At 41.2% G+C, this 20,891-nt stretch overlaps 1 protein-coding gene across 1 annotated transcript in view; it reads right to left on the bottom strand.

The window, feature by feature from the left end:
- LOC128657872 (zinc finger protein OZF-like) overlaps window positions 1-20,891 on the bottom strand; it is an 84,919-nt gene that overhangs the window by 21,483 nt on the left and 42,545 nt on the right. Inside the window, exon 3 of the mRNA XM_053712301.1 lies at window positions 3,811-3,918. Within this exon, the coding sequence (XP_053568276.1) occupies window positions 3,811-3,918 (108 nt within the window). The remainder of the gene's footprint in view (window positions 1-3,810; window positions 3,919-20,891) is intronic.

The raw sequence follows: 20,891 nt of genomic DNA, 5'->3' as shown, positions 1-20,891 counted from the left end.
GGAGACACATTGGCTTTCATACATATAGAACATAGCTTATCTGAAGGCACAGACATGTTAAACAGGCTTAAACTTGTCAATAAGGCACAAAAACCGTTTTAAAACAAAACCGTTACTGTCTCTTTAAATTTTAAACAGAGCACACTTTATTACTGAATATGTGAAAAAATATGAAGGAATTGTTCAAAATTTACCAAAATTTCACCACAGTGTCTTAAAGCATTAAAAGTATTGCACACCAATTTTCAGAGCTTTAGCCCTTAAAATAACGAAACCGGAGTCGGTTACAGATTTAACCCCTATACAGTCCCAGCTACAGCCTTTGCTGTGACTTTACCAAGCCCAGAGGGGAATACGATACCAAATGACGCCTTTTAGGAACTTTTCCAACTACTTTCAGGTCCTCACACATGCATCTGCATGTCTTGCTCTCAAAAACAACTGCGCAGTAATGGCGCGAAAATGAGGCTCAGCCTATAACTGGGAAGGCCCTTCCCGACTGGAAAAGGTGTCTAACATAGTGCCTGACGTTAAAAAACGTTCCCCAAGTTTATATGTGTGAATTATCAGCATAAACATGTATAAAATGTCCAAATAAAGCAATCGATTTAGCCCATAAAAGTGTCTACCAGTTTTATAGCCCATATTAAGCCCTTTATTCTGTTTGAGACTAAGAAAATGGCTTACCGGTCCCCATGAGGGGAAATGACAGCCTTCCAGCATTACACAGTCTTGTTAGAAATATGGCTAGTCATACCTTAAGCAGAAAAGTCTGCTAACTGTTTCCCCCAACTGAAGTTACTTCATCTCAACAGTTCTATGTGGAAACAGCAATCGATTTTAGTTACTGTCTGCTAAAATCATCTTCCTCTCACAAACAGAAATCTTCATCCTTTTTGTTTCAGAGTAAATAGTACATACCAGCACTATTTTAAAATAACAAACTCTTGATAGTAGAATAAAAAAACTACAACTAAACACCACATACTCTTAACCATCTCCGTGGAGATGTTGCCTGTGCAACGGCAAAGAGAATGACTGGGGTGGGCGGAGCCTAGGAGGGACTATATGTCCAGCTTTGCTGGGACTCTGCCATTTCCTGTTGGGGAAGAGATATTTCCCACAAGTAAGGATGACGCTGTGGACCGGATACACCAATGTTGGAGAAAATGTTTTATTTAACATAGAGGTGTTCTTCAAATAATGGAAGCACTCACAGCAATATTGAGATTTAATAATCCTTTTTTATTTACACATATACTTTTTCACCAACACTTATAGGTAGTTTCACGTATGTGCACATTAATATTAAAACACTACATCATTTCTCCACTGTAGCACAGGCCAAAATCTATAACAAATATCAATAGTAATATATATATAGATAGTCTAAAGTTATTCCCCCCCCCTTTTTTTATCAGTAATACAAAGTATTTATAAATTTCTAGCAGACTAGAATTGAAACATATATTTAAATGGGAATGAATGTATAGCTATAATAATTAGTATCCCTTCTAATAATGGAACACGTATCAATATTTTAAACACCATGACAATATTAATTCAATTAGACTACTTAAAGAAGTAGTACAGAGCACTGACTGAATCTGTCACACAATTCTCTGACAGCTCGCGTAACCCCAGCAGAGGACACATACTAACAACAGCAATACATGATTGGAAGTGGAAGCTGTCAATCAATGAATCTTGTCCAATCATGAGTCAATTACAAAAGAAGAAAGGCGGGACTTCCGGTTTAACCGGTATATACTCCCAAAGAATCGGCGTCTCGCCGCCTTTGACAAAGCCTGGAGGGGCGAAACTAGTCAGGAGTCATAGCGAGTGTTTGGGCGCTCTCAATCTTTTAAAAGCCTAGCACTTCCATGTTAATCTAAATTATACCTATATTTAGTATCTGCCATACTTAGTTAATTTGTTGAACAGTCTGGGTTGTGCCAGACTTAGCCAGAGTCCTCGTTAATAATAATACGGACAGCCATACTTTCAACTGTGCAGGACAATAGAGAGAAAAAAAGAACAAACCGAGTTAGTAGCAATCAGAACTGATAGAAGTAGAGGTATCAAACCAGTTCAAACTGAACCACACAATACAGCGACAGAGATTGACAGTTTTGTCCTGTATGTAAGACACTATAATTTCTGGTTACAAGTTTGTAGCGCGGATTGAATCTAACATAACAGTGATACCAAGTGGCAACACAATGATAGTGTTGACGCTTTGTAATTAACACTAGATATTGTGGGTGATATGTACACTGCGCTAATAGAGAAGAAGAAATTGTAACTTATATGGACAATATAGTGATATCATTGTTTGTTGCTGCTATTTTTATGCTGTATATATCAGTAATCAATTAGTGACTATAGCATTAGCTAGACCAATGGCAATCCTATAGTACTTATAAAGTGAAGGATAACAGAAAAAATACAGTACTAACATAACAATAAAGATTTGCAGTGTTGCGCACAAAACGTTACAACTACTATTCATATTACAGAACTTGATGTAGTATATATTTGTATATAAGCAACACTAAGTATCACTTTTCAATAAACACCCACTAGTTATACCATTAACTAGTGAGGAGTGGTTGCTTCACCAAGATAGACTAAGCAGCTATTGTCCTTACAGAAAAAACTTATATAAATAGACACAATTCTGGCTTATACCACATGAACCAGAGCTATTAGGGTAACCAAATATCCTTATACAGGGTGTTAGTCATATTATGACCATACACAAACATTATTTGGACCCAACAGCAGTAGTATAGCAGAGCAATTATAACTCTATCGAGGAGGATACAATCATTTATATTAGGCCTTTGATTTAATGAGTCCTCCTTAGAGTGAACTATTTCATAGATGTCTTGGAGGTGCTAGTGTCGTTTTTAATTTGTGTGTCACCCTTATTTTAAGAGCAATTTACAATAAAAGTTATATTTTATTTTAACCCGTTCTGGAATTACTGCCTCATAGTCTAGGCTGAGAGTGCTTACAGGTGCATACTTACAGGAGATATCCACATTCTTTGTGTGATTCTTCTTAGTCTTTAGAAATCTAAATAGACTGAGCATTTACATCACAGCAATGAGGGTTAAGTGTAAAAGCACTTTAATATGCAACATAAATGATTGTTTTATTGTTTAAGAATGTTGCATTTATGCCATATATTCTTTACTTGTAATGAAGACCAGATTATCATTTTATATAAAAAGTAATATATAATATGTAAAATAAACTATATTAGTGAACATACACATCACACGTACACTCACTTGTGCCCTGTATGCGTGTGATGTGCATGTTCACTAATATGTACACGCATCTCTGCCGTTTCCCACAGACCCGTCACACACTTACATTCAACTGTGCCATGCAACCTCACACGTCGCACACATACACTATCTGTGCCCTGTTTTCAATAGACATGCCACACACAAACACTTACATGTGCCCTACATCCCTCTCAAGTGTCACACACAAACACTCACATTTGTCCTGTTTCCCACAGACATGTCAGTTACACTCACCCGTGCCCTGCATCCCTCTCACGTGTTACATACACTCACTTGTGCCCTGCTTCTCTTAGACATAACACACGTATACTCACGCGTGCCCTGCTTTCCTCAAATATGTCATACATGTACACTCGCCTATCCCCTGCTTCCCACAGACATATAACACACTTACACTCACCTGTGCCCTGCATCCCTCTCACGTGTCACTTATATACACTCACCTGTGTATATACATTCACTTATATACACTCAAGTGTGACTCACCTACCTGTACTTATATTGTCACATATTTCCTGCTCTGCAGCACCTGCCATATTTCCCTGCCTCTGATCTTCTGTTTGTTCCATGTTACATGAAATTTTAGCATAATTTTCACCTTAAAATAAATAAATAAATAACTCTTTACAATTTCTGTAGTATCTTTTTAAAAAATGGTTTAAAACAAAATGTGAAAAATTGTGTAACTTAAGCTAAATACGCCTGAGCCTACATCAGTAGCAGTCACATCAGTAAGAAACATTCTATGTAATGACATCAGCACAACAGTAAATACAACCCGTGTCATGCAGTAAAGTGAGTTAATTAGTATCAGTTATTTTACTTGCTGCAAATACAGCCCCAATTTTAACCAATTCCTATGTGCGCCGTATTATAGGATTTTGGGAAATTTTTAAAATATATTTTTTTTTTAAAATCTCACTATAGCCCATTTAATTATCTTAATTATGGTCTTCAATGATTTGGAAAGAACATACAATTTCAAAAAAACTTTCTAATTTACTTCTATTATCAAATGTGCTACATTATCCTGTTAGCCATTGCTGAAGGAACAGCATTGCACAGCTAGATGAACGCATCTAGTTAATCAATCACAACAGACAAATGTGTGCAGACAAGAATCAGCAGCTAGCTCCCACTAGTGTAGGATATGTGCGTATTCCTTTTCAACAAGGGATACCAAGAGAAAAATAGAAGTGAATTAAAAAGGGTATTAAAATTGTATGCTCTATCTGAATCGTGCAAGTTTAATTTTGACTTTCCCATCCCTTTAACTGCTGAGCCATTTCATACCCTTGTCCTGAAGCGGTTTCAAGTCTTTTGCTACAATTATATCTAGAATTCAACCCTACATAAGTTATATCACAATCACCAAAAATAAAAGGTGAGTTTTCATCTATGTGTTTAAATGGGTTGGGAGTAGTAGAACTAAAAGTGAGACATCACACAAATACACTTACCTGTGCCCTGTTACACAGGTAGGTATATTCACCTGTGCGCCGTTTCGCTCAGACACGTAACACACGTACACTCACCTGTGCCCTGCGTCCCTTACATGTCACACACGTGCACTCACCTGTGCCGTTTCGCTCAGACACCTCACACACATACACTCACCTGCGCCCCTTACATGTCACACATGTACATTTACCTGTGCCATGTGTCCCTCAGACATGTGGCACACATACACTCACCTGTGTCCCTTACATGTCAGATATGAATACTCACCTGTGCCATGTGTCCCTTACATGTCACACACGTACACTCACCTGTGCCTTGTGTCCCTTACATGTCACACACATACACTCACCTGTGCCATGTGTCCCTTACATGTCACGCACGTACACTCACCTGTGTCCTGCATCCCTTACATGTGACACACTAACACTCACCTGTGTCCTGCGTCCCTTACATGTCACACACGTACACTCACCTGTGCAATGTGCCCCTCAGACACAAGTACACTCACCTGTGCCTTGCATCCCTTACATGTCACACATGTAAACTAACCTGTGTCATGTGTCCCTCAGACACGTGACACACGTACAGTCACCTATGTCCTGCATCCCTTACATGTCACATATGTACACTCACCTGTGCCGTTTCTCACAGCCATGTCACACATATACATTCGCCTGTGCCCCTCAGACACGTCATACATGTACACTCACCTGTTCCCCTTAGACACGTCACACATGTACACTCAGCTGTGCCCTGTAACCCTCAGACACGTCACACACACTCACCTGTACTTATATTGTCACATATTTCCTGCTCTGCAGCTTCTGTTATATGTCTTAGCCACTGATCTTCTGTTTGTTCCGTGTTACATGAAATCTTAGCATCATTTTCACCTGAAAAAAACAAACAAAGAATAACTATTTACAGTGTCAATGGTCTCTTTTAAAAACTTAAGATTAAATTAAAATGTAAAAAATCTGTAATTGTATTTAACTAAACATGATCTTAGATCACTAGCAGTCATATCAGTAAGTACAGCATGTGCCATGTAGTAAAGCAAGTTAGCTGGGATTTAGTGACTTTACTAGCTGACAATACACCCCATTGTAGCCAATCAGAATGCATTCTATTTTTTTTTTATTAAACCTCATATATCCTTTGCAAATGCACTCACATCACAGTAACACCCCTTATTCCTGACATGGGGACAATAAAGCACTAGTATATCAACAGCCCCTGTACCTGACATGGGGACAATACAGCACTAGTATATCAACAGCCCCTATACCTGATATGGGGATAATACAGCACTAGTATATCAACAGCCCCTATACCTGACATGGGGACAATACAGCACTAGTATATCAACAGCCCCTGTACCTGACATGGGGACAATACAGCACTAGTATATCAACAGCCCCTGTACCCGACATGGGGACAATACAGCACTAGTATATCAACAGCCCCTGTACCTGACATGGGGACAATACAGTACTAGTATATCAACAGCTCCTGTACCGGACATGGGGACAATACAGCACTAGTATATCAACAGCCCCTATACCTGACATGGGGACAATACAGCACTAGTATATCAACAGCCTCTATACCTGATATGGAGGCAATACAACACTTGTATTCCAACAGCCTCTATAACTGACATGGGAATAATACAGAACTTTTAAACCAAAAGCCCTACACCTAACATACAGACAATCCAGCACTAGAATTCAAACAGCCCCTATACTTGATGGGGACATAGATCACACTAGTAGGGTTGTGCGATATGGGGGGAAAATAATATCGCGTTTTTGACAATGAAATATTGCGATTATGATTTTAATCGTGATTTAAAAAAAAATAACTGTTAAACAATAAACATACATCTCTCAATAAAAAATGTATTAACTCCAACCGCTATTGTCAAGGGCCTTGGCTTCCAGACCCCGCCTTTTTGCATATCGAATGGCACTAGGCAGGGATGCCCACTTTCGCCCCTACTATTCGCCTTAGCGATTGAACCTCTTGCCACAAAAATTCGGTCTGACATGTTATTACCAGGAATTAGACTATCAGACACTCTGCATAAAATCGCATTATTTGTGGATGATATTACCATATTCACTGCAGACCCGGCCAAAGCCATTACCAGACTGATGGATACCTTAAAGACATTTGGGGATCTCTCCTTCTATAAACTTAACACACTCAAAACTGAAATATTTTGGTGGGGTTACCCACAAAATTACATCCACAAACTGAAGGATCAGTTTAACTTTAAGTGGATGACTGAGCAGGTTTACCCACCTGGGTGTAAAGTTATCAAATAGTATTCCGCAAATGATTAAAGATAATTACCTCCCCCTACTATCAGAACTGCGTAATTTAAAAAAATACATGGGACCACAAATCCATTTCATGGATGGGAAGAATAGCTTCCCTTAAAATGTCCTTCCTTCCTAAACTACTACAAAACAAAAGAAGAGAGCGCGCAGCCACGACTCACGGTAAAGGTTTTAATATTTCCACTTTGCGCATGCATACATATTGCACTTACAAGAATTAAAATTTAGACAAGCGCCTCTAGATCAACACACAGCCGTTTCCAGCTCCTTACTCCTGTCCCTCTCCGGCGTGTGAGCTCCGTCACTGGTCGTCTTTGTACTGAACGTCTTAATGCTTCCTATTGCAGCGGTGCAATGGCATTGTCCAAAAGTCTTGAAAAAGTCTGCAGAAGCCAGACGAAACGCGTAGACGGCGTAGGACCAGTCACCAACAGCACCGCTGCAATAGTAAGCATAAAGACGTTCAGTACAAAGACGACCAGTGACGGAGCTCACACGCCGGAGAGGGACAGGAGTAAGGAGCTGGAAACGGCTATTGCCGAGTTGAAAGCCGGGAACTGTGTGTTGATCTAGAGGCGCTTGTCTAAATTTTAATTCTTGTAAGTGCAATATGTATGCATGCGCAAAGTGGAAATAATAAAACTTTCACTGTGAGTCGTGGCTGCACTCTCTCTTCTTTTGTTTTGTAGTATCATTGTAGTCTGAAACACTCCTTAGTGTTCAGTGAACTGTGAAGCAGCACCACACTCGCAAGGAAGCAGGGGAGATTCCAACAAGCAGGAACAAAGGATTTCTGAGAATACCTATTTCTACCATACTCCCTGAGACATTAAGGTGAGAAAAAGTCAGTATACTCACAGCTACGAACATTATTCACTCGGTTAAGTAATATATAATTATTGTGTTGTTTCTCAAGGCTATATATGGTCTAATTTGTGATAAAAGGTTCTTATTGTGTGTAACAAGATATTGTGTGTAACAAGATACTGAATTGTAAACGACTGAAGTCACACTAATTGTTGAATGAATACACCTTGAGTAGCCTTAAAGGTTTTATATTAGTCATTTTATTAAAGTGAAAGCTTATTATTGAATTTATTGGTTAGCGCAGTTTCTTAGGAGTGAGTGTCCTTCCTAAACTAACCTACCTTTCTCACTGCCTACCGATTAGAGTCCCCATGTATCTCCTCTCCCAATTCCAGAGCGAGATCACAAAATTCATTTGGTAGGGTAAGACTGCTCGAATTGCTCATAAAACTCTACAGCTCCCCATTCACCTGGGTGGACTTGCATCCCCGTCAGTTGCAAAATGTTACGAAGGTGCTATGCTTATGCATATTTCTCAATGGGGAGTACTCCAATCTTGCGATAGGTGGAGAGAAATCGAACAGGCTTCTTTACCATCCAATGTCCTCCTCAATGATGTTATTTGGACCCCGCCATATTGTCGTAGAACCTTGGGCATATGCAATTTAGTCATCTTGGAGTGCCTGTCTGTTTGGGATAAGGTTAGACATCACCAACTTATCGCTCCCCACCCCTCCCCCATCACCTCGGTAGCTGGCTTATTTACGGGCTTGACCGATACTCACGCTAATATTTGGGCTACGGATGAAGGTTAGCAAAGTTTCAGATTTCTGGTCCGCCACGCAACCAGACGGGTTTACAGATTTAGCACAACTAGGCTAGCACACGGATATCCCTGCATTTCTCCCCTTTGAAAAGCGCAGGATTAAAAGCTTCCTTAAAAGTTGGGGCTTCTTTCCCTCCTCCTCCCGCCCTTCTACCCCCTGGGAATCCATCTGGCAAGGGGGACGCAGGCTTGTCAGGCTGCTTTCAATACATTACAATCTTCTAGAGGGCACTTTGCCGCCCACACTAGCCCCACATCTGACTAGATGGGACACTCTTCTATGTATTAATACTCCCACCGACTCTTGGCAAAAGGCCATTTTACTGAAGAAAAAAAACCCTACACTGCGTAACAATGTTCGAAACTTATTACAAGGTTCTCTCTCACTGGTACCTTGTCCCTACCCGACTGTCTAAAATGTATGCAGGAACCTCGCCCCAATGCTGGAGAGGTTGTGGCCTACAGGGTAGCCTGATGCACATTTGGTAGGAGTGCTCTAGCATCAGACCCATTTGGAAGAAAGGGTTCCGCATCCTTACTGACTTTGGCATTAGGATGCCTGAGGGTCCAGCCCTCGCCCTTCTCCATCTAGGCCTTCACACCTTCCTCAAACATCAAAGCCTTTTTGGCGCTTATCTACTGTCCTCGATCAAAACCAATATAGCCAGAACATGGAAAAAGTAAATTTATGCTTACCTGATAAATTAATTTCTTCTATGGTTCGATGAGTCCACAGATTCATCCTTTACTTGTGGGATATTATCCCTGCTAGGAAGTGGCAAAGAGCACCACAGCAGAGCTGTCTATATAGCTCCTCCCTTAGCTGTACCTTCGGTCATTCGACCGAAGGTACAGGAAGAAAAAGGAGAAACTAAAAGGTGCAGAGGTGACTGAAGTTTAAATAAAAAAAATATAATCTGTCTTAAAATGACAGGGCGGGCCGTAGACTCGTCGTACCATAGAAGAAATTAATTTATCAGGTAAGCATAAATTTACTTTTCTTCTATAAGGTACGACGAGTCCACGGATTCATCCTTTACTTGTGGGATACAATACCAAAGCTACAGGACACGGATGAACGGGAGGGACAAGACAGATGGTTAAACAGAAGGCACCACTGCTTGAAGAACTTTTCTCCCAAAAATAGCCTCCGAAGAAGCTAAAGTATCAAATTTGTAAAATTTGGAAAAGGTATGAAGCGAAGACCAAGTCGCAGCCTTACAAATCTGTTCAACAGAAGCATAATTTTTAAAAGCCCATGTGGAAGCCACCGCTCTAGTTGAGTGAGCTGTAATCCTTTCAGGAGGCTGCTGTCCAGCAGTCTCGTATGCCAAACGGATGATGCTTTTCAGACAAAAAGAAAGAGAGGTAGCCGTAGCTTTGTGACCTCTACGTTTTCCAGAATAGACAACAAACAAAGAAGATGTTTGACGGAAATCTTTGGTTGCTTGCAAGTAAAACTTCAAAGCACGAACCACGTCCAAGTTGTGCAACAGACGCTCCTTCTTTAAGGAAGGATTAGGACACAGAGAAGGAACAACAATTTCCTGATTGATATTCCTATTAGTAACAACCTTAGGAAGGAATCCAGGTTTGGTACGCAAAACCACCTTATCCGCATGGAAAACAAGATAAGGCGAGTCGCATTGCAATGCAGATAGTTCAGAAACTCTTTGAGCCGAAGAGATAGCAACTAAAAACAGAACTTTCCAAGATAGAAGCTTAATATCTATGGAATTCATAGGTTCAAACGGAACCCCTTGAAGAACTTTAAGAACTAAATTCAAACTCCAAGGCGGAGCAACAGGTTTAAACACAGGCTTGATTCTAACTAAAGCCTGACAGAACGACTGAACGTCTGGAACATCTGCCAGATGCTTGTGCAGTAGAATTGATAAAGCAGATATCTGTCCCTTTAAGGAACTAGCTGATAGCCCCTTCTCCAATCCCTCTTGGAGAAAGGACAAAATCCTAGGAATCCTGATCTTACTCCATGAGTAGCCTTTGGATTCGCACCAATAAAGATATTTACGCCATATCTTATGATAAATTTTCTTAGTGACAGGCTTTCGAGCCTGAATCAAGGTATCCGACTCAGAGAAACCCCGCTTGGATAAAATCAAGCGTTCAATCTCCAAGCAGTCAGCCGCAGAGAAACTAGATTTGGATGCTGGAACGGACCTTGAATCAGAAGGTCCTGTCTCAGTGGCAGAGTCCATGGGGGAAGAAATGACATGTCCACCAGGTCTGCATACCAAGTCCTGCGTGGCCACGCAGGTGCTATCAAAATCACCAAAGCTCTCTCCTGTTTGATTCTGGCAATCAAACAAGGAAGGAGAGGAAATGGTGGAAACACATAAGCCAGGTTGAAAGACCAGGGTACTGCTAGAGCATCTATCAGTACCGTCTGAGGATCCCTTGACCTGGACCCGTAACAAGGAAGTTTGGCTTTTTGACGAGACGCCATCAGATCCAATTCTGGTGTGCCCCATTGCTGAATCAATTGTGCAAACACCTCCGGATGGAGTTCCCACTCCCCCGGATGAAAAGTCTGACGACTTAGAAAATCCGCTTTCCAGTTCTCCACTCCTGGGATATAGATTGCTGATAGATGGCAAGAGTGAGTCTCTACCCATCAAATTATTTTGGTAACATCTATCATCGCTAGAGAACTCTTTGTTCCCCCCTGATGATTGATATATGCTACAGTCGTGATATTGTCTGACTGGAATCTTATGAATCTGGCCGAAGCCAGCTGAGGCCACGCCTGAAGTGCGTTGAATATCGCTCTCAGTTCTAGGATATTTATCGGGAGGAGAGCCTCCTCCTGAGTCCACAAACCCTGTGCTTTCAGGGAATTCCAGACTGCACCCCAGCCCAATAGGCTGGCGTCCGTCATCACTATGACCCACGCTGGCCTGCGGAAACACATTCCCTGGGACAGATGATCCTTTGACAACCACCAAAGAAGAGAGTCTCTGGTCTCTTGATCCAGATTTATCTGAGGAGATAAATCTGCATAATCCCCATTCCACTGTTTGGGCATGCATAGTTGCAGTGGTCTGAGATGCAAGCGAGCAAACAGCACTATGTCCATTGCCGCTACCATCAGTCCAATTACCTCCATACACTGAGCCACTGACGGTCGATGAATTGAATGAAGAGCTTGGCAGGTGGTCATAATCTGATTTCCTGACCTCCGTCAGAAAAATTTTCATGTCCACCGAATCTATCAGAGTTCCTAGGAATGGAACTCTTGTGAGAGGGATAAGTGAACTCTTTTTTACGTTCACCTTCCAATCGTGAGATCTTAGAAAAGCCAAGACAATGTCCGTGTGAGACTTGGCTAGTTGGTAAGTCGACGCCTGAATTAAGATATCGTCCAGATGAGGCGCCACTGCTATGCCCCGCGGTCTTAGAACCGGCAGAAGGGACCCTAGCACCTTTGTGAAAATTCTGGGAGCTGTGGCCAACCCGAAGGGAAGAGCCACAAACTGGTAATGCTTGTCCAGAAAGGCGAACCTGAGGAACTGGTGATGATCTTTGTGGATAGGGATGTGTAGATACGCATCCTTTAAGTCCACGGTGGTCATATATTGACCCTCCTGGATCATTGGTAAAATAGTCTGAATGGTCTCCATCTTGAAAGATGGGACTGAGGAATTTGTTTAGGATCTTGAGATCTAAAATTGGTCTGAAGGTTCCCTCTTTTTTGGGAACCACAGACAGATTGGAGTAAAACCCCTGACCCTGTTCTGCTTTCGGAACTGGGCGGATCACTCCCATGGTATATAGGTCTTCTACACAGCGTAAGAACGCCTCTCTTTTTGTCTGCAGTCAATTGAGAAAGATGGAATCTCCCTCTTGGAGGAGAATCTTTGAAATCCAGAAGATACCCCTGGGTTACTATTTCTAAAGCCCAGGAGTCCTGAACGTCTCTTGCCCAAGCCTGAGCAAAGAGAGAAAGTCTGCCCCCTACTAGATCTGGTCCCGGATCGGGGGCTACCCCTTCATGCTGTCTTGGTGGCAGCAGCGGGCTTCTTGGCCTGTTTACCTTTGTTCCAAGTCTGGTTAGGTCTCCAGACTGACTTGGATTGAGCAAAATTCCCCTCTTGCTTTGCAGCAGGGGAAGAGGTAGAGGGACCACCTTTGAAGTTTCAAAAGGAACAAAAATGATTTTGTTTGGTCCTAATCTTATTTGTCTTATCCTGAGGAAGGGCCTTGCCTTTCCCACCAGTGATGTCTGAAATGATCTCTTTCAGTTCAGGCTCGAATAGGGTCTTATCGTTGAAAGGGATGGCTAAAAGCTTAGATTTTGATGACACATCAGCAGACCAGGACTTAAGCCATAACGCTTTATGCGCTAAAATGGCAAAACCTGAATTCTTTGCCGCTAATTTAGCCAGTTGAAAAGTGGCATCTGTAATGAAAGAATTAGCTAGCTTGAGAGCCCTAATTCTATACAGAATATCAATCCAATGGGGTCTCAACCTGAAGAGCCTCCTCCAGAGCCTCGAACTAAAAAGCAGCTGCAGTAGTTACAGGAACAATGCACGCTATAGGTTGGAGAAGAAAACCCTGATGAATAAATATTTTCTTTAGGAGACCCTCTAATTTTTTATCCATAGGATCTTTGAAAGCACAACTGTCCTCAATAGGTATAGTTGTACGCTTAGCCAGGGTAGAAATAGCTCCCTCCACCTTAGGGACCGTCTGCTACGAGTCCCGCATGGTGTCTGATATGGGAAACATTTTCTTAAAAGTAGGAGGGGGAGCGAACGGAAGACCTGGTCTATTCCACTCCTTAGTAACAATGTCCGAAATCCTCTTAGGGACCAGAAAAACATCAGTGTAGGCAGGAACCTCTAGAAATCTGTCCATTTTACACAATTTCTCTGAAACTACAATAGGGTCACAATCATCCAGAGTCGCTAAAACCTCCCTGAGCAACAAGCGGAGGTGTTCTAGTTTAAATTTAAAAGCAGTCATATCTGAGTCTGTCTGAGGGAACATCTTTCCTGAATCAGAAAGCTCTCCCTCAGACAGCAAATCCCTCACCCCCAACTCAGAACATTGTGAGGATACATCGGATATGGCTAATAAAGCGTCAGAGGGCTCAGCATTTGTTCTCAGACCAGACCTACTGCGCTTCCCCTGCAACCCAGGCAGCTTAGATAAAACCTCTGTGAGGGTAGTATTCATAACTGCGGCCATATCTTGCAGGGTGAAAGAATTAGACGCACTAGAAGTACTTGGCGTTGCTTGTGCGGGCGTTAATGGTTGTGACACTTGGGGAGAATTAGATGGCATAACCTGATTCCCTTCTGACTGAGAATCATCCTGCAACCTACTTTTAGTAGCTAAAATATGTTCTTTGCAATTTATTGACCTTTCAGTGCATGAGGGACACATTCTAAGTGGGGGTTCCACAATGGCTTCTAAACATATTGAACAATGACTTTCCTCAATGTCAGACATGTTGAACAGGCTAGTAATGACTACAAACAAGCTTGAAAACACTTTATGTAGTGAAAAAAACAACAATTTTAAAAACGGTACTGCGCCTTTAAGAGAAAAAAAGCATACACGTTCTGCAAAACTGCTTTAAAATACACCAAACTTTTCAAATATTTGATAGCAGACTCAATTTGTGTAGTTAAGTTTGCCCCACAAGAAAATAAAACATTTAACCATTTATTGTGCAAACCGGATTGAAATAAGGCCTAAATCCGGAAAAAAAAACACCCCCAGCACCTTGCCACAGCCCTGATGTGGCGCCTACCTGCCCTCAGGGATAGTAAATATGGGGTTAAAGCTTCAATTTGGCCCAAAACATCCACAAGGGCCCTCAGGAGTTGGAGCTTGCTGCTTGCTGAGTGAAAACAACTGTGCATCTGAGGCGCGAAAATAGGCCCCGCCCATCTCACTCGATGTCTCTACAGCCTCAAAGAACCGCACCAGAGCGGTTTTAAACTAGCCATGTGGGTTCCGAGACCCAAAAATTAAGCCAAGTGTACCCTCAATAAAGTTGCCAACAAAAACGTTATTGCCCACAAAACGTTAATAGCACTCCCAGTTCATAAAACGTTTGCCCACAAACATTCAAAAACCAGTGTCAACCATTTTTTAATTAGCCCCTTATGCAAGCTTAGTAATGCCCTTCTAAAGCTCTTAGGATTACTGCTTACCCTTACCCTCATGGGGATACTGTCAGCCTTTCTGAAATACACAGTCTCTCCAGAAAAAATGACTGAACATACCTAACTGCTATTAAGCATGAAAACGTTCCTCACACTGAAGTTTCCTGTACCCCTCAGCTTCTGTGGGAACTGCACTGGATCTTAGTGACAAATGCTAAGATCATCATCCTCCAGGCAGAAGTCTTCATCCATCTGCTGCCTGAGAGTAAATAGTACACACCGGTACCATTTAAAACAAAAAAAACTCTTGCTTTGAAGAAATTAAAAACTAATATTTTATCACCTCTTTCACTTTACCCTTCCTAGTACTTAGAGTAGACAAAGAGAATCACTGGCGGGTGGAGCTATATAGACAGCTCTGCTGTGGTGCTCTTTGCCACTTCCTATTAGCAGGAGGATAATATCCCACAAGTAAAGGATGAATCCGTGGACTCATCGTACCTTATAGAAGAAAAAGAAATCCCTCCCAAGTGGGAAGACATTGTAAATACAATGGCCTATTTGTATACCATAGAAAAGGCCATATACCTCGACCTCAACAAATCTGACGTATTTGAAATGGCTTGGGCTGACTGGAAAGACAGATACAATACTCTATGGCACGCGCCTGCCATGACACAGGATGCCTGACCCAATAACTAGCGCTCTGCCCATTCTCCCCTCCCTGTAGGCTGTACAGACAGCTAGACGGAATAGTTGAGGCTTGCTCCTCCCGTTCCCCCTATTTCCCCACATATGTGCCCCCCCCTTCTCTTCCCCTCCCCGTACTTATCACATACAGGTTAAGTGCTCCATTACATAACCATTGACTCTCCCAACGCTACATAACATAACTTACACTCCAACTTCACACGTGTTGGGAACAATTTGTTTTGATTCTCTTCCTTTCAATGTACAAAGTATGTTCTGTAGGACCAGAAGGTCCAACACTTTTATTGAATTTTATTTTTGTAAAGGGGTCCTGCGAGTCCCCATTAGTTACATTATTTTCTCAAAACCACAAATAAAAATAAAATTTAAAAAAAAAATGTATTTAACTGTACAGAATCGTAAAGTACATATTTCTCATTGTTCAATACAGGCTGAGAGTATTAAAATAAAAACAGAATTTATGCTTACCTGATAAATTACTTTCTCCAACGGTGTGTCCGGTCCACGGCGTCATCCTTACTTGTGGGATATTCTCTTCCCCAACAGGAAATGGCAAAGAGCCCAGCAAAGCTGGTCATATGATCCCTCCTAGGCTCCGCCTTCCCCAGTCATTCGACCGACGTAAAGGAGGAATATGCATAGGAGAAATCATATGATACCGTGGTGACTGTAGTTAGAAAAAATAATTCATCAGACCTGATTAAAAAACCAGGGCGGGCCGTGGACCGGACACACCGTTGGAGAAAGTAATTTATCAGGTAAGCATAAATTCTGTTTTCTCCAACATAGGTGTGTCCGGTCCACGGCGTCATCCTTACTTGTGGGAACCAATACCAAAGCTTTAGGACACGGATGATGGGAGGGAGCAAATCAGGTCGCCTAGATGGAAGGCACCACGGCTTGTAAAACCTTTCTCCCAAAAATAGCCTCAGATGAAGCAAAAGTATCAAATTTGTAGAATTTGGTAAAAGTGTGCAGTGAAGACCAAGTCGCTGCCTTACATATCTGATCAACAGAAGCCTCGTTCTTGAAGGCCCATGTGGAAGCCACGGCCCTAGTGGAGTGAGCTGTGATTCTTTCAGGAGGCTGCCGTCCGGCAGTCTCATAAGCCAATCGGATGATGCTTTTAAGCCAGAAAGAGAGGTAGAAGTTGCTTTTTGACCTCTCCTTTTACCAGAATAAACAACAAACAAGGAAGATGTTTGTCTGAAATCCTTTGTAGCTTCTAAGTAGAATTTTAGAGCACGAACTACATCCAAATTGTGCAATAAACGTTCCTTCTTTGACACTGGATTTGGACACAAAGAAGGTACAACTATCTCCTGGTTAATATTTTTGTTAGAAACAACTTTCGGAAGAAAACCAGGTTTAGTACGCAAAACCACCTTATCTGCATGGAACACCAGATATGGAGGAGAACACTGCAGAGCAGATAACTCTGAAACTCTTCTTGTAGAAGAAATTGCAACCAAAAACAAAACTTTCCAAGATAATAACTTTATATCAACGGAATGTAGGGGTTCAAACGGAACCCCCTGAAGAACTGAAAGAACTAAATTGAGACTCCAGGGAGGAGTCAAAGGTTTGTAAACAGGCTTGATTCTAACCAGAGCCTGAACAAAAGCTTGAACATCTGGCACAGCCGCCAGCTTTTTGTGAAGTAAAACAGATAAAGCAGAAATCTGTCCCTTCAAAGAACTTGCAGATAATCCTTTCTCCAAACCCTCTTGAAGAAAGGATAGAATCTTAGGAATTTTTATCTTGTTCCATGAGAATCCTTTAGATTCACACCAACAGATATATTTTTTCCATATTTTATGGTAGATTTTTCTAGTTACAGGCTTTCTAGCCTGAACAAGAGTATCAATGACAGAGTCTGAGAACCCTCGCTTTAATAAAATCAAGCGTTCAATCTCCAAGCAGTCAGTTGGAGTGAGGCCAGATTCGGATGTTGGAACGGACCTTGAACAAGAAGGTCCTGTCTCAAAGGTAGCTTCCATGGTGGAGCCGATGACATATTCACCAGGTCTGCATACCAAGTCCTGCGTGGCCACGCAGGAGCTATCAAGATCACCGATACCCTCTCCTGTTTGATCCTGGCTACCAGCCTGGGAATGAGAGGAAATGGTGGGAACACATAAGCTAGGTTGAAGGTCCAAGGTGCTACTAGTGCCCAAAAAACTCTTAACCATCTCCGTGGAGATGTTGCCTGTGCAACGGCAAAGAGAATGACTGGGGAAGGCGGAGCCTAGGGGGGATCATGTGACCAGCTTTGCTGGGCTCTTTGCCATTTCCTGTTGGGGAAGAGAATATCCCACAAGTAAGGATGACGCCGTGGACCGGACACACCTATGTTGGAGAAACTACATTTAAACACCAAAAAACTCTTAGCCATCTCCGTGGAGATGTTGCCTGTGCAACGGCAAAGAGAATGACTGGGGTAGGCGGAGCCTAGGAGGGATCATATGACCAGCTTTGCTGGGCTCTTTGCCATTTCCTGTTGGGGAAGAGAATATCCCACAAGTAAGGATGACGCCGTGGACCGGACACACCTATGTTGGAGAAAACAAAAAAATTGCTGTAGGTACTTCTTGGTACTTAAAAAAAGCTATAATGTACTCTTATTTATTGTATGTATACAAAATCAGATAAAGCTAAACAGATATATATATATAGATATATATATATATATATATATATATATATATATATATATATATATATATATATATATATATATATATATAATGCACTCTCTGGATTTAAAAGTTTCACTAAGCTATATTCCGGATAAGTGTATTTCTGGTTGCTTGAGAGTCACTATTAAAAATATGTCTAACTAGTTCTATAATGGATCACATGGGCAGGAGCCGGTTAGAGGCGCACACTAGACAGGATATACGTATCTTACGAGGCTTCAACAGGAAGCTTAATCAATAACAAATTCCCAGAATAGCTTAATCTCTTGCTGAAAACAATGTGTTTATTCTGGAAATACACTTGTATTTTATCCTGAATAAACACATTGTTTTCAGCAAGAGATTAAGCCATCCTGGGAATTTGTTATTGATTGAGAATTATTGGGCTCTACCTTGCCAGTAGTAGTGTGACCCCTGGTCCGGAAGAGGGATACATGACAGAGGAATGCTGTACCGCCGCAAGATAGCCCGCCCTGATTCCCAAGCTGATGCAATCGGAAGTATTACCTGTATTCTGTCCCTATTACTTAGCAGATAAGTGTGTCTATCGCTCTATTTAATGCAGCTACCGCAGCTCCTGCTGTTTAAAGAGATCCGGACTATTTATTTAGCACATTTATGCTCTAACATTTTTTTTTTTTACGGTTGCTTGAGAGTGCTGGTTGCTTGAGTTCCGGATAATTGAGATTCTACTGTATATATATATATATATATATATACATATATATATATACAGAAGCCTCAAAATGTCAAGCCCTAAGCTACTAGCTTTTGATCTCGCACACTACCTACCCATACCACACCCACTAACCCACACCCTTTTTTGCATATGTTTAGCCAATGTGAAACACCTTATTGTGAATTTTTTTTAATATTCTTTATGTTTTATACCATAAATTAAATAATGCTACACACAGTAATAAATTAACAAAAATAAGTGCATAGCAGTTAGTAACATCCACTAGGATTCTGGGTAAGACAACAGCTAGACAGAAAAATGTTGTTGAACTGAGTGAGTGCAGAGTGTTGACATTAATGTGAGGTCATAGTAGACCTTAAATTTATTTTTATAATTATCTCTCATCTCTCTTTCTCCACTGCCTCCTCTTTCCAATCTCTCTTTTTACCCCCCCCCTTCTCTATCAGGCCATAACTTATCTTTACACTCTTTCTCTCTCATATCTCTTCACTCTTTCTTAACGCTATCTTTTTCTACACTCTTACTTTTTCTCTCCAATCTCTCTCTGCCCCTGTTTTCCCTCTCCGAAGTAACAGTCTAATCACTAATGGGGTCCCTATAGCCCTAAAGGAAAGCCATATCCTAGCCATTGATAAATAATATCCCTTTAGATAATATTTGTAGCTGGTAGCCCAACATTCTCTCACTAACTTTCACTCGTCACTGTTAAATTTTCAATTGAAAATGGCTAGTGGAAATTTTGAGCCCTGTGTGTGTGTGTGTGTGTATGTATATATATATATATATATATATATATATATATATATATATATATATATATATATATATATATATATATATATATATATATATATATATAATGCAATAATGAGCACTCTCACCTTAATGGCAACTGCCAGGGTGCCAGCGGTGAAATATATCAAGAGAAGGCTCTCGCTGGTCTTTTCAGGTGTACTTTATTTCAAAAGTGTGACGTTTCAGGGACAAACTTCTCTTCCACAGGTCTGAGGAAGGGGAGTGTGTCCCCGAAACATCACACTTTTGAAATAAAGTACACTAAAAAAAGACCAGTGGGTGCCTTCTCCTACTTGAGATATAGATATATATATATATATATATATATATATATATATATATATATATATATATTTATTTTTTTTATTTATTTTTCTCTTTTTTTAAACATTTTATCTTGACCGATAATGAGCCCTGCTCCTGTCCAGGAATCCAATACAGGCATATAGCAGTAGGGGTGGGGGGCTGCTCCTTTCAGAAATGCTGTGCCTTGCTGATATCAAATACATTGTAGATGCAGTTAACCCAGCAGCTAGCAGAGGGGACTACAGTTTTAGCCTTTTTGGTAGCCGTGGAGCTAACTGCATCTGCTATGTATTTGAGCGGTTTCTCAGAGAGCAGGAGGTTGTGTGGGAGGTTCCATAATGATTACATACCCTAAGTTTCAGACTGCAGACGACCATATGGGGAAATAAAAGTAAGTGATTTAATCTCCTCTTCACTCTTCTGCGTGGGCTCTGCTTTTAGACATAGATTGATCGGCTGCTACTGATATCACAAATAGAACACGTTTGTAGAAAGTGAAAGTAAAACCTGCCATTTTACAAATGTGTGCTAAAAACAAACACTAGATGGAGCTGGTTTACAAGACATCACATACAAATAAAAGCAGTACAGCCACATCTGATGATTTTTTTTTATCAAAAAGAATCGCCCTAATCTAATAGTATTCAAACAGACCCTATACCTGACATGGGAACAATACGGCACTAGTAGTCCCACAGCCCCATGTCAGGGGATAATACAGCATAGTATTCCAACAGCACCTATACCTGACATGGGGATTGTGATGGCTCTCCGGCTAACC

This window comes from Bombina bombina, chromosome 4, assembly GCF_027579735.1.
Source record: "Bombina bombina isolate aBomBom1 chromosome 4, aBomBom1.pri, whole genome shotgun sequence".
Classification (NCBI taxonomy): Eukaryota; Metazoa; Chordata; class Amphibia; order Anura; family Bombinatoridae; genus Bombina; species Bombina bombina.
Note: the sequence above shows the minus strand (reverse complement) of the source record. Positions and strands in the feature narration are given on the sequence as shown.